This window comes from Haliotis asinina, chromosome 3 (genome assembly GCF_037392515.1).
Source record: "Haliotis asinina isolate JCU_RB_2024 chromosome 3, JCU_Hal_asi_v2, whole genome shotgun sequence".
NCBI lineage: Eukaryota > Metazoa > Mollusca > Gastropoda > Lepetellida > Haliotidae > Haliotis > Haliotis asinina.
The window spans coordinates 67,625,737-67,640,111 of NC_090282.1; the positions used below are offsets into that span (position 1 = coordinate 67,625,737).

The 14,375-nt window shown below is 38.2% G+C and overlaps 1 protein-coding gene across 1 annotated transcript; it reads left to right on the plus strand.

Annotated features, from left to right (window-relative positions):
- Window positions 1-1,398: 1,398 nt before the first annotated feature.
- On the plus strand, window positions 1,399-12,890 carry LOC137278335 (EF-hand domain-containing protein 1-like). The gene is made up of 11 exons (XM_067810608.1): window positions 1,399-1,620; window positions 3,290-3,511; window positions 3,767-3,917; window positions 6,378-6,514; window positions 7,114-7,341; window positions 8,112-8,453; window positions 9,125-9,265; window positions 9,855-10,149; window positions 10,947-11,037; window positions 11,223-11,415; window positions 12,199-12,890. Exons 1-11 carry the CDS (start codon window positions 1,573-1,575, stop codon window positions 12,274-12,276), a joined length of 1,926 nt encoding a protein of 641 aa, XP_067666709.1. The 5' UTR covers window positions 1,399-1,572; the 3' UTR covers window positions 12,277-12,890.
- The last annotated feature ends 1,485 nt before the right edge of the window (window positions 12,891-14,375 follow it).

Genomic DNA, 14,375 nt, shown 5'->3' on the forward strand with positions numbered 1-14,375 from the left:
GCTCATGTCATTGCGAGGATGAAAGATTTTTTAAATATAAAAATATTGGGAGGACCCCGACTTATTCTAGATATATTTGTACTGTGAAGCGTTTCAAGTCGGGGTCATCTCAAAATTTTCATATTTAAAAAAAAAATCTTCAATCCCCGTAATGACAAGAACGCATGTGCCTACCCTAACAACAGATACGAGCAGGCTTGGCTGGTAGTGGATTTCTTGGACGGAGGCTGACATAGCCATTGCCACTGTGGTTCATGGATGCAATCTTGAATGAATATGTGAACAATGATAAGTGACGTAATTACTAAGCTCGTGAAGATAAAAGCGTGGTAACATAGTAAAATCAGGCTTAACCATTAACGCTTTAATCCGACGATCAGCGCGTGGTTATTAATGTCAGTTGACCGATTCTCTACATACATTATTAAAGTTTACAATGTTAACTCAAAGCAAATGTGGTTTTGAATAATGAGCAGAAAATTAGTCAGGTTTTTCATCGTTGCTGTTGTTGTTGAATATTCAAAGTTTTTCTTGAAACATCCAAGAACAAACCTGTATTCTTTAAATTTTCACGTTTGAATGCCATAATGTATGCTATGCCTTTGAATTTGGTATTACGTTTCGTGTCCCAAACCTCGAACATTTTTCTGTCATGTCTCAGATAACCAGCAGTTTTGGATTTTTTATGTCAATTTCCTTATTGCGAGAGGTTTTCGTGAGCGTTATTTTAGGTCAGTATCCGTAATATCGCCTAATAAGAAGTGGTATACATAGGCGGATCCAGAGGGTGTGTGCGTGCGTGCGTGCGCGTGCGCGTGCGCGTGCATGAGTGCGCACCCTTCCCTTTTCCTCCCCTGCCCTCTCTTTTTTGATTCAGTAGAAATACAAGTTCAAGATGCATATATAATCACTCCCAACACTTTACGGTGAGTCCTGACAATGTGCATTTCACACATGACATGCAGAAACAAGCTCTAGTGGTTGCATCACCCTCATTCGTCTTATTTTATTATTTCACTGGAATTGGTCTACTTAGGCAAGTTTAATGTAAGACAAAATTCATTAGCAACTTTGATGAAACACAATTTTCATAATCGTTTTGTTTCAGAAATAATTATGAACCGAATGATGACTAACAAGTTATGAAGTATGTTGATCTTCACCAACAACAACCTGGAAAAAACCCAGCATTTGAACATTTATGTCATTCTTTATCTGTCGCCTTGTGATATCTCTTTTGGTTTTGTTTTCAGTCCTCATTTATAATAATGACCTTAGGAGGATATGGTATTTGATATAACTTTTCTAATGGTTGTTAATTAACATGGACTTAAAGTTTTCGCATGAGGCCGTACGGGGTTGTTGGATGAAGAAGGGGTTGTAATCAAATAGTATTTTGACTCTCTAACGCGTGAGGCAGGAAAAGCTTAATGCCAAAACACGCGAGATTGTAAACGAGACTCGGTACCTTAGCAACACCGGGCAACAAGGACGCAGGCTTAGAATATCAACAACCAAACACGCTCAACACTTAGTGTGTGCCTCTGCCAGTTCGAAGGCAGTAATTTGAAGATGGAAGGTTTACCATTTCTTCCCGGAAACACCTTTATTGACCCAACTGTAAGTAACATTTTGATGCACCTTTGCAGCCACGGTTGTTCAATTTATTCTGGCGGCCTTGTTGCTATTGATAAGAAATGATGAACTTGGTCAAAATCACCCTGACACACGTTGGTATGAATTTCACTGGTAGGAAGAATTATTACTGTTTGTATACCGGGGGGAATCTGAAATCGACAGCACTTTCTCTCTTCCATTTGGTTCAGGACTCCATTTTACCAGGTCGGTGCTATCTCCTGTATGAGGTTAGTGATATACGCGTGTAGGCCAATGTGATGTCTGCTTTTGCGTTTCCACCATTTTAGCATCTATTATTCAAACACTGTCTGCACCTGTCCTACATCTCGGGACAAGAAAACACCACATCAATGTACACCAATGTATATTTATTTAGTCCACCATAGAGACTATAACAGATATAGTCCACAATAGAGACTATAACAGATTTCGCCAATATTATTCAATATATAGTGCTAACATACAGCAAAAGACTATCTAACATGGCAAGTTTCTCCAGGCCTGTATGATACCACCGATACCTTTTGGTCAGCCATCTTTGAAAGCACTGAGCAAGGTTATGTTTGGTAAGGGCTAGGGTGACGTGACACAAGGTACCCAGTATTCTGTAACTGTACCTAGTTTGGCATAGGCATAGGTCTAGTGCCAAATATGTCCATGTCATTTATTATGCACATTTCCAAGACATTTATACAGGTAATGATGCATTTCCATTTCTCTTTTGCTTCCTATTCATGTCATGATTTGCTGTTAAATAGCAAGGAGCTATAGGTACACCAGGGCAAGTAAACATGATGAACTGTAATATAGCTAAACTTACATTCAACTTGCCTTACTAGATCATGGCAATGTGACAAAAAGTTTTGCTGTTGTGTCAGCCAATCGATCTTGCATTACACACGAATACTGAAACTCTCATTCTTGTTTTTGCATGATTTGTCCTTCTCTGCTTTTGGTCTTTCTATTTGTTTTCTGGTTTTTGTTTTAATTGTTTGTGTTTGCATATGAAAAGGCTTGTCCAGAGGACCAGCCATGTCAGTTAAAACGGGAAATTAAGTGTCCAGAGATTGGCCATTTTGATCAGTCAGTAGATTAACAGTCAGTCATCAAATTCTAACCAAAAGAATTTTCCTGAACCCTGAAAAAATTGTATTGTAACATCTTTACATGATAAATTCACTGATGGAATTCTGATTGAGAATTTTATCCAATGCAGAGACTGGTCTCCTACCACTGTTAGCTAGCTGAAGTGAAACACTAGGACAGGGAGCCAATTTAATCTTGCAAAGAATTTGCGTAAAGGAAAGTAGTTGAAATTATTTTCAAAGCACCAGATGTATCAATGCTGCAATGGTAACACTGTTAGTTTTCGAACTTCCTCGAGGTCAATTAAATTGTATTTTTCCTCTTCTTTGCACTTTATTATGATGGGATTGAAAATTCAGGCATATTAATTGAACACAACTGGTCTCAGTTGCCAAAAGATCTCTCTTACAAATCTCTGGTATGGAACAGTCAATTTACACTGATGTACACTGACGTCCAGGGACACTAATTGTCCAACAGAGCCTGCTTGCTGCAAAGTAATTATTAGTACCTTTATTTTATTTTTTTTATTAACTGATGATATGTTACTATTGTTTTTTTACAGAGGGGAAAGTATCACAGACCACATTCACTGGGATACAAGAATGGCTACGCCATCCAGAAACGTCCAGAAGTTGGGATAGGTGGCGAGACTATTTTGCACAATCAGCTGAACCAGGCAGACCTGGATGAACTGGCCAACTTCAATCCCACTCTCACCTATGGTCAAGCAAAGCAAGCACCTCCAGAAGATTTTGTGCCTGGACATGTGGCCTGGGATAAAAAGGTGACTTCCTTTTCTAGACATGGTTAAAACGGCGACCTGCAGGTTATCACTAGCTTCTGATGAACATGTGACTGCATCTATCCTTGTTCTTTCATAACCTGATATAACCATGGGAATGCTTTATTACCGCCAACGAAGACTCTGTTTGAATATTCATTTGAAACATTTTGCCAAATTCAGTTTTTGTTGATGTCAATTGTTTTCTGAATCTGTTTATGCACTTGAATATTTGTTAATCCTGTGATGAAATTACAGGTGTTGCGGTTCAATGGCTACTTCAAGCAGACAGTGCATGAATCACCTGATGAGTTCTATCGTGTCCGTCCTGTGGATATCTACTACTATCTGGAGGATGACAGTATCGCAGTGGTCGAGCCTCATGTGGAGAACAGCGGAATGCCACAAGGTGACTGTCACTGGTTTTCATAATGTTCACGTGTATAACCATTAATCAGGATTTTGGAACTGAAAACTTTATGTACATTTGATAAGCATTTGAAGAAAACATAAAGTCAAGTTGGGAAGAGTAAGTGTACTGGACTTGAACATCATACTTGAGTATCCATATAAGCTGCATCATCCCCAGAACAAGAGTGGATAGACAGATTGCCTCGAGAGAAGGGTACAACACCTTTCGCCCGTAACCCCTGTTTTTAAACATTCCATGTCTAAGAATGGATGTTTTTTTAAAAAGAAGGTACAATTATTTATACCCCATAACCCTAACCCTTGTATTTTCACTCATAATTTATATTTTGACATTTCAAGCAGGGGTTACGGATGGAACTCTTACTGTTTGCAATGACACTAGGCAATAAAAAGTTTAAGTTCTGCATTGACCGGTAATGGGATGTTTTCAGAGATGTTCTCCAAGACCTTGTTCATTCATTCACCCTTTTGTGCTTATGTTCATTCATTTCATCAATACTTATATTCATTCATTTGCCATCGGGATGTAATGTTACCTCACCTCTTATTTCACAAATGAGCTCTACAACTACAATAGCAATTACAAATATTATCTTTTAATTTAATGCTTATAAGTTATACTGAATTTAAGGTATTTACTTGGTAATTTAATTAAAAAAATATTTAATCCACAATACCATTATTTCTGTTTGTGACTGACTCACCGTAATAACAAATAACTTTAAGTTAAATTTCATGTACAATTATTAGATGTAATATTCAAATCAATAGTAAACCATAACTTTGAATATTATCCAATGCCAAAATATCCAAAGACAATTTCCTTCAGAACCCAAAACACAAATGTTTGTTTTCCAAAGACTGAATGTGGAGTGACCAACAGATCTATAAAGGTGTCCAGAATTCGTTGGTTTCACCATTAATTTCAGACTTGCTGTGCACATGCACAGAACTTGTAAAAATATCTACTGGCTAATTTCCGCTTTGGTTGTACGTTTACCGATAGTGTAAATACACTCAAAACAAAACTGTTCATATCTCACTAAATATATCGATTTGCATATACTTTTCAGTTATTGATGTCCTATTTTGGTTGTAGCTGCATCAGAAATTTGTGTCTTGTTATTGTGAGATGGGGATGTGCGGGAAGAATGGTGGTGGTGAGATGTGTTTATACAAGAACTTATTGACATAAATTAAGCTATTTATTTCACTACTCCCGGTATTGGTGCATACAAGTATAAAATAAGTTGTAATTGACATAAAACTATGTGTTTGTTTTGATTTTTCAATTTCTTTAGAGTGTGTTTACACTATTGGTAAACGTACGACCAAAGCAGAAATTAGCCAGATTTTTTTTACACACTCTGCGCATGCTCACAGCGAGTCTGAAATAAATGTGAAACCAACGAATATGACCCAAACTGTCCCAAGAGACAAGAGTTCTTGAAAGTTGAAATTATGCTGAAGGGATCAGACCAGTGAAGGTCTGAAGTAGAATAGGCCTCCAGCAACCCATGCTTGCCATAAAAGCTTACTCTGCTTGTCGTGAGAGGTGACTTATATAAATGGGATTGGGTGGTCAGACTCGCTGACTTGGTTGAAACGTGTCATTGGTTCCCAGTTGTTCAGATGGATGCTCATGTTGTTGGTCACTGGATTATCTGGGCCTAGATTTTCGAAGCTCACTTAGCGCTAAGATAGTTGTAAAATAATGTTACTGTATGGCATTTACGACTATCGTAGCACTAAGAGAGCTTCGAAAATCTAGGCCCTGGTCCTGACTTGGTTATTTACAGACCGTCGCCATATAGCGGGAATATTGCTGAATGCGGCATAAAACTGAACTCACTGACTCACTCACTCACTGAAACTGTCAGGCTATTTTATTAAACAGTGCACCTGCAGTTAGCATGAATTAAGTAAGCATGCTTTGTAAGTGGGTTGTGACTCATTGTGTCATGTTTTTGGCAAGCTGAGCTATATAATAAAACAGTATAGGCAATACTGCGAAAAGAAGTCCCAGAGAGTTTTAAAATTGAATTATTCTTTTAATATGTACCATACAATAAATATGCAAAATCTGTTAGTGCTGTGTGTATGAGGCGTAAAAAGCATTTTGGAGTTCAGACTTGTTTGCTGGATGATGTATATCCTGATGTATATCCTGATGTATATCCTGTCATGTTCATGACATCAGTCATTGGAATTGTACTCCAGGTGTTTATAGGTCACCATCACATTGTGGGCGGCACTGAAGTGAAAAACAAATTAACCAAACAATAATTGTTACTCCCAAATGTCATGACATTCCCTAATGTACCAAGTGTGTACTGATCCATGGGAAGTGATATTATGGTTTAAATGTTTTTAACATGTTTGTGCATGGAATACAGTACTCTGTAATTGGATTTGTAATTTTATTTTTATTTTACAGGGAAACTGATCAAGCGCCAGCGTCTCCCGAAAAACGATCAGGGGGATCACTGGCACTGGAAGGACATCAACCTGGGCCAGAATATCACCTTCTATGGCAAGGTGTTCCATATTGTCTCTTGTGATGGCTTCACAAAGGTAAGCAAGGAAATAGGAAAGTGTGTGACTGAAACGTTCATGCATTAGCATTGATTTGATTTGCAATAGCAATAACTTGTCTCATCAAATAATATCTTAAAATCATCAAATTGATTTCATGTTATTGAGAGAAGAAGTAAAAGTAACTAATGCTTACAGTGATGACAACTGCCCATCAAGAATTATAAAACTGCATGTGCCAATATGTTTGACACTTGCTCAGAGAGACAATTTAGTGATTAAAAGAGTTGGGGTGTAAAAGGTGGAGAAGTAGATTTAGACTTACCTCCCTTGTTCTTTACATAGATTCACCGCTGTTCATTGTGCTTTTGAAATATTTTAGAGTTTTAAAGATAAATTTGCAACAGGTTTTCATTAGTTGTAAATTACAGGCTGACACAAATGAAATGTATTCTGAATTACAGATTTAACATGTTCCTTTTAACTCTTGGCCGGAACAACTATCTAGATAAATATCACATTGGTACCAAGATTTGTTGCCTGGAAGATGGTGTCTTAATTGATAGTGCCTGGATAAATCAGGTTTCCATGCACGATTCAGTTGAGAGAATAATCCTTCCCTTTCTGTTATCCTGTAGAACTACCTGGAGAGTGAAGGTATGATAGTGAATGAGCCAACTGAGATGCCGACCGATCCCTACATTGAAAGAAGGAAGCAAGCAGCGGCACTGCGCACCTACCAGGCTCCGAGCTCATTCGACAAGACCCGACAGTTCCTGGAACTTGACAGAAAGGTCCTGAGGTTCTACTGCGCCTGGGATGACAGGGACAGCATGTTTGGAGAAATGAGGCCATTTATTTTACATGTAAGTTGCAGGGATTGGTGGTACTGACTGGCTGGATACCATATTTTCTGGTGTATACAGCACAATTTTACAAGTACATGTACGTTTTCTAGATGCAAAGGCATTACTGGGTGCATGTAACGCTGGAAATACTGTGTCAAATTTGTACTGAAATATGCAAGTTAATCCTGTTTTGATGCTATTTGATATCTGAAGAATTATGTATGTCAGTTGGGTTAGGCACAGACCATTAGATATTGAAATACAGCCTTATGGTGACTGAAACAAGTAATGTGTTAATAGTACATTTTAATTATAAATACTATGCAAGTATAGAAGTGAACCCAAAGTCTACAAGCCTGCATAGTTATAGCATAACAATACCCACCATAATGTGTTAAAATTCTTCCCATTGACCAAACAGGCTAGAGTCAATTGTTATTGAAGATATGAATTTGAGATTAACTGTGATTAACTTTTGATTATCAATTTATCAGAGTTGTTTTCATGGATTTCGTCAGTAGTAAATTCCATCGACTTGACCTTCCCACATGCATTCACCTGATCTTCTGTAACATGAATGAATTGGTCCATGCATATTGTAAAAGGTGACTAATGTGATTGGGTGGTCAGGCTCACTGACTTGGTTGACACATATTGATGCTCATACTGTTGATCACTGGATTGTCTGATCCAGACACCATTATTACAGACTGCCATCATATATTGCTGAGTGCAGTGTTAAACAAGCAGCCAACCAACCGCTCTGATAACTTGTTTCCTGGTTTCAGTACTACTTGGTTGATGACACTCTGGAAGTACGTGAAATGCACTCCCCCAATGATGGCCGTGATCCATTCCCAGTTCTGATTGGCCGTCACAAGGTCCCCAAGGACCGCTACTCTGCTCCCTCATCCTTCCCAGCAGTTGTCATGGAGCTGTCAGACCATGAGGTCAAGGACTATTTCACACCAAAGGACTTTACAATTGGAAAAACTGTATCAATCTATGGACGTCGCTTCATTTTGTATGACTGTGACAACTTCACAAAAGCTTTCTATTATCACAATTTTGGAGTGACAGATTTCAACACAGTTGATGTGAAAGGCCTGACAAAGAATCTTCCTAAAATGGTGAGTAATTTTTTAAATTGATGTACATACAATACAATATACATGTACATGCATTGAAGTCAAAGTCGTTATACTTTGCTGGAAAGTCAGGGTGAAAATGGCTTTGAGGAAAATGGTTTAGAAACATTACCTCGACTCAAGTGACCTATGTCAATGGCAATGGTCAAGCAGTCAACATTTCTTCTGAAGATCATCAAAGTAAAACGTATCCAGAGACTTTTTCTATCACTTGAGACAATTGGAGATATGAGTAATGTCCCCTAAATGGGCACCTGAGTCTCTGACACAGGGCTTAACACTTACTAATGAGTGAGTGACTTTGGTTTTACACCACTTTTAGCAATATTCTAGGAATATCATAGCAGGGACACCACCACATCATCTAAACCTGACCCATACTCAAATATTTGTAAGAAACCAACAGTCATGATTTTTGGCAATTTTTCAAATATCCAGTTTCAAAAGACAAAATTAACTGATGTATGGTTGATATTATTCATACCTCTGTAGTTGTGAAATGATTCTGTCACACTGGTGGCAGTCTAACTGTAAGGTGTCAGGATTTTAGATGTTCAGTTTTGAAGAACTAATATTATGGCATTATATTTGTAGTGTCATTGCTAGAGAACCATGAAAGCATTTGTTGAGCTCTAGATATTTTTCCATTCCAGGAGATTCCACCATACAACAATTTTGGGTCAATGGAGGATTCCCTCCAGTCCTGTCTGTCACTGGTGCCTCAGCCACCCAAGAAAGACTTCATCAAGATGCTGGAAAATGACCACAAAGTCCTCAGATTTGAAGCCATCATGGTGAGCATGATATGAACAACACTATCTCTGATGTCTTATGCTGTATATGAAACTTTAGCAATGAAGTAACTGGTATACATGCAAATCAGGTCTAGAAGAGGAAAATCAGTGGACTCAGAATATCATATGTTTCAAAGAAGTAAATAAAAATTCATGAAAAAAATTCTTTCTTCTCAATTTAACTTATGACAGCACCATTTACAGACAGCAAGTTATAAAGCTTCAACTTGTTTGATTATCTTCCAATTCTGTTAACTGGATAGCGGTCAAAATGAAGGGAGACCCAGTTTGTGAATATTTCAAGGTATCAAGAAATTGATCTTAGAATGTCATCACTGGACACTTTTGTAGTGTGAAAACTGATTTTTCTTTTGCATGTAGTCATTTGAATATAATCTCTAAAAATGAACATTATGGAAGTTTCTTAAAAATTTAGATGGCAATTTCAGACCTGTAAACAACAGTTAACACCTGTATATAGTGTTTATAGAGTAATGTCAGAATGGAATTTCAAAAGCTGTCCACTGACACTGTGTACCTTTGCCATTCCTTAGCTTCCTTCAACTTTGTTGTTTTCCCATGAATCCAGGATTCAGTCAGGCCAGAGGACAAAGGACGTCGGTTCATCCTGGCTTACCGTCTTGCTGATGACATGATGACCATCTATGAATCTCCAGTTAGAAACTCTGGCATCATTGGTGGCAAGTTCTTGGAACGGACACGCGTGGCTAAGCCTGGAACTACTCCTGAGAAACCCGAGTTCTACGGGCCTCAGGATTTCCACATTGGAGCAGTCGTTGAAGTCTTCAAACACAGGTTCATCATTGTTGGTGCTGATGCCTATGTGCTTCACTACATGCAGGAACACAGCAGCCAGTTCCCAGGTATGTCAACATGGCATTATTTACTTGAGGGATTAGTTGACTCGTGCAAATACTTCAGAGCTGACAAAGCGGACAAAGCATGGAAATAAGTATCGCAAAAACCACAGAATCACTGTAAAATGAACAGACCAAACAGACCCACAAGGAATAACTGAACAGCACATGTAGATCAATAGAGAATGAAATACTAGTTTATTCTCAGAAACAAACATGACAACAAGGTTCATTCTGTTGTGCTGTTACCCATGTTCATATGATGTTAGCAAATATGGTCACACAATTCTCAAATCACATATGTATGAATCACATCAATTGTAAGAGATGATATATTTGATATTGACGTTTTGCATTACATTTTTGATGGAGGGCTTGTTCCAGTGTTTTTGCAATAGAAAGTCTTTCTAGCAACAAGTGTTAGAAATTAATGTCATCCTTGGGTCCGAGGCCAAGTGAAAACCACTTGGACCCAGATCTTTTCTTCTCTGCAGGTCCTTATGGCTGACAGCTTTTTCATCCACGATAAATAAAAATATTATTTTCACATTGAAATGAAGGACCTACACAATCTGATCAGGACCCACATTTTCTTATGATTCTGATCCCTTAGAGACTGAAGCTTTTTAGGGTTAAGGGCAAACACTGCTGGCAGCCTCTTACCACCACCTCTTGACATAGGAAATCACCAATGACACAAAGTGGATGTGTGGACACTGAAGGTTATGATGGTTACAAATTATAAAAAAATTTTCCCATAAAGGACAAATCCAGTGTTTGACGCAGATGTTCAATGATTTCAGAGCAAACCATCCAGTCTTTGCGTGACGCTCTGGGCAAATCGCAGACACAGAAAGAAGTTGTCAAGGGTGGACTCATGAAAGTAAAGAGAGCGTAAGTATTCGATAAAAGCATGTCCTCTTTTTTGTGATATACCGTGTGAAATGCATATTATTAAATGGTTAAGTGCGCAATACAATAAAGTTCATTTGTATGAATCATACTTCATTGGTGTCATTCTACATTTTATTTGCAACAAGATAAACTTTACTGAAATAAACTGTTTTATCTCCTCACAGGGAAGGCGACCTTGACAATCTTGTCCGACAGGTTCGTGCCCAGTTGAAGAAGATAGCCATCACTGACAAGAGCCGAGTGGACGAAATGTTCCTCAGATATGACTCAGACCGCACAGGCTACATCGACTGTAACAACATGCGTGACCTCTGTCGCAGACTACAACTCCCTGTCGATGACGATGTCATTGAAGCAGTAAGTAGAAGACATACTGACAGACCACAGATCTGTGCCTGTATTCAGCTGAATATGAATATGTTGTTAATCACACTTATAAGTCTCCATGTGAAAATGACTACCAAAAATAACTTGTGACTTATTTCTTGATTTCCAAATTTTTAATAAATAAAAACATAAAGTGACGTTAGTGCTAAGAATGACACTATCATGCTCTTTACTCAAAGGATAGTTATGGTGCTAAGACTGGCTTTGGTTTGTCAGGTAAAAACATCGAAACATGACATTCAGATTTTTTATTTGATCTTTAGAAGTACTCTAAATATTTTTACAATATTCACCATTTGGTCAAACTTTCACTTGTCTCTTTAGCAGAACTGCATCACTTTGAAATTATCTTTGCACTTATAACTGACTCACTGTAGTGTAATTGGGATACTATTCAAAATGCATATAAGACAAAGCATATGTATATATACATGAATCCAGAGTGATGACTTCAAGCATGTATTTACAATAAACAACAGATTATATGATAAAAGAAAATGAAGTATACCAAAGCAGATATGGTGTTGTTAGGGAGAATTAAGTGGGTAAGCAATAGAAGCCAATGAGTCTGATTCGTGTACAGATTGGGTGGCTGATAGTACACCAATCAGACTTTCGTAAGCATGTTCTCTGCGTCGGTCCAAACTTACCCTTGTTTGCCAGTAGATGTTGGAAGTGGAACAACACTTCCAAATATCTCTGCTGTTCATAGTGTTTACCTGTGTTATAGGAGATGTGTTTTGTTTGTTTCAGCTCGTCAGCCAGTGCTCTGTTGATGGTCAAGGGAGAATCAGCTTGGAAGATTTCCGTAGATTTGTTGAGAGCTCATAAATCACCATAGTCCTAGTGTATATTGTTTGAAATTGTAAATACCAGGTGAAAACTTCTACTGTACAGAAAACATTCTGAATATATCAACAGTGAAATATGAACACTTGTCAGTATCTAATGTTTTTTCTACAAACACTTAACCAATAACTTGAATTCTTGAACACAAAGACACTGGAGTAATTTTTTCACAGGACACTGAACACAAAAATTATGTCATGTTTTAAAGAAATCATATTTACCAAGGAACTGAAACATCCAGCTTCTGTCAGGATTATTGTTTTTTTCCTTGAATGTTTGTGTTTTATCATCTTTGTACTAATTTTAAGACATTTTGCCCATTTTACATAAACTGGAAACCATTCATCACAGTTAATACATGAACTGTAGAAAATAGCTTCACTCATATACAGAAGGTTGAGACTGCTGATACAAATGCCAGTTTTATTGTATACATTTTAGTTTTCAGCTGTGAAAGTCAACTGTGGTATTGTTATTTTATCCTGACTTTTTCCTTGTACACCTATGCATGTCCTCATGTTTGCTTATTGTGACATAAAACTACATTCTGTGATATAGCAATGCCGCTGGAATAAAACATTATATACCCATTCAAATTCTGTTTTGTTAATAAAATGTCTGTCATGGATATATGACTCTTCTTCTTGATCCTAAGATGCTCTTATTATACTCAAAGAAAGCTGTCAAGTCAAAGAAGCTGTATTGGCAGTGCAGGGTTGCATCCCTCTGAATGCCAGGATCCAATGAGATGTCAGATTTGCTTCAGTCATCATCTTTGGCCTTTCAGCTCGAATACACAGTGTCATTTAGAAAGTGGTCAAATGTAACACATGCTATATTTGGGATTACATTTTTTCAGTGTAGTACAGAGTCTAGTACTTTTCTTTGGTTGTGTCCCATGTTGGATTCTAACCCACACCCTGAGACTCTTGCACCTAATTGCAAGCACACAAAGTCAGAGAGTTCAGGCATAATTTATAGTTTGGGAACGTGATGATGACTTTCATGGAGAAGCATGCATGATGGAAATGAAATCCGCTAAAATTAATGTGCAAACTAAGTGCCCACCTCCCAGCATCTCATGTACAGAATCGGTGACCCCCACTAGTCATCTGTGCAAAATTGATGACACAGACACCAAAGACCATATAATTGATTATATGGTCTATTATATGGTCTCTGCAGATACGGAATCGAACCCAAAGTGACAAGTGAATACGTTAATCACAAGACTACCGCACGTCCCATACATAAAGTACCCGATCAAGACGTCCAGTTGTAGACCTTCCATGTGTTTTAGAGAGCTGAACGTTCCTACCATGGACGTTTGGTGAATGTCCTTAGGGTCTGGGTTTGAGTTACCGCCTCTGACGACCCGTGAAGGTCCCGGGGTAGAATAGGACTTCAGCAACCGATGCTTGCCATAAAAGGTGACTATGCTTGTCGTAAGAGGCGACTAACGGGATCGGGTGGTCAGACTAGCTGACTTGGTTGACACATGTCATCGGTTCCCCATTGCGCAGATTGATGCTCATGTTGTTGATCACTGGATTGTCTGGTCCAGACTCGATTATTTACAGACCGTCGCCATATAGCTGGAATATTGCTAAGTGCGACGTAAAACTAAACTCACTCACTCACTATCGCCTCTGACCTGATTACTCCTAGGCCAAATGTAGAGATATCATGAAAATCAGGTAATATGATACACCCAGCCTTATCACCCATACTGCATATCTTGACCATGTTGAACACCAGTGCTTGTCACCACACATTAGACAATGTGATCAATTCCCAAGCAGTTTGTTTATGAACATGTGGACACTGTTTCAACAGTGGACTGAACCCAGTTAGTTTTTAGTAACCTGATACCTCCTGTAGCTAGTTGCACATCAACAAGAATTTTTGGCGGGTGGGAGGTGTCATACTAATTACTGAATAACACGTTTACTGCTGCTGAGAGATCCTAAAAGATAGGCACCTTTCTACCATTTGGCCTAGGACTATGATTTAATTTACTGGTTTGAATTGTTGGTTTGTTTAACACACAGGCGTTCGCTATTTCTCAAAAGCGCGCACCC

Coding starts and splice junctions, on each gene's coding strand:
- LOC137278335 (XM_067810608.1), top strand. CDS start 1,573: ATGGAAGGTTTACCATTTCTTCCCGGAAACACCTTTATTGACCCAACT. Junction 11,038..11,222: donor CTCATGAAAGTAAAGAGAGC/GTAAGTATTCGA, acceptor ATCTCCTCACAG/GGAAGGCGACCTTGACAATC. Junction 11,416..12,198: donor ATGACGATGTCATTGAAGCA/GTAAGTAGAAGA, acceptor TGTTTGTTTCAG/CTCGTCAGCCAGTGCTCTGT.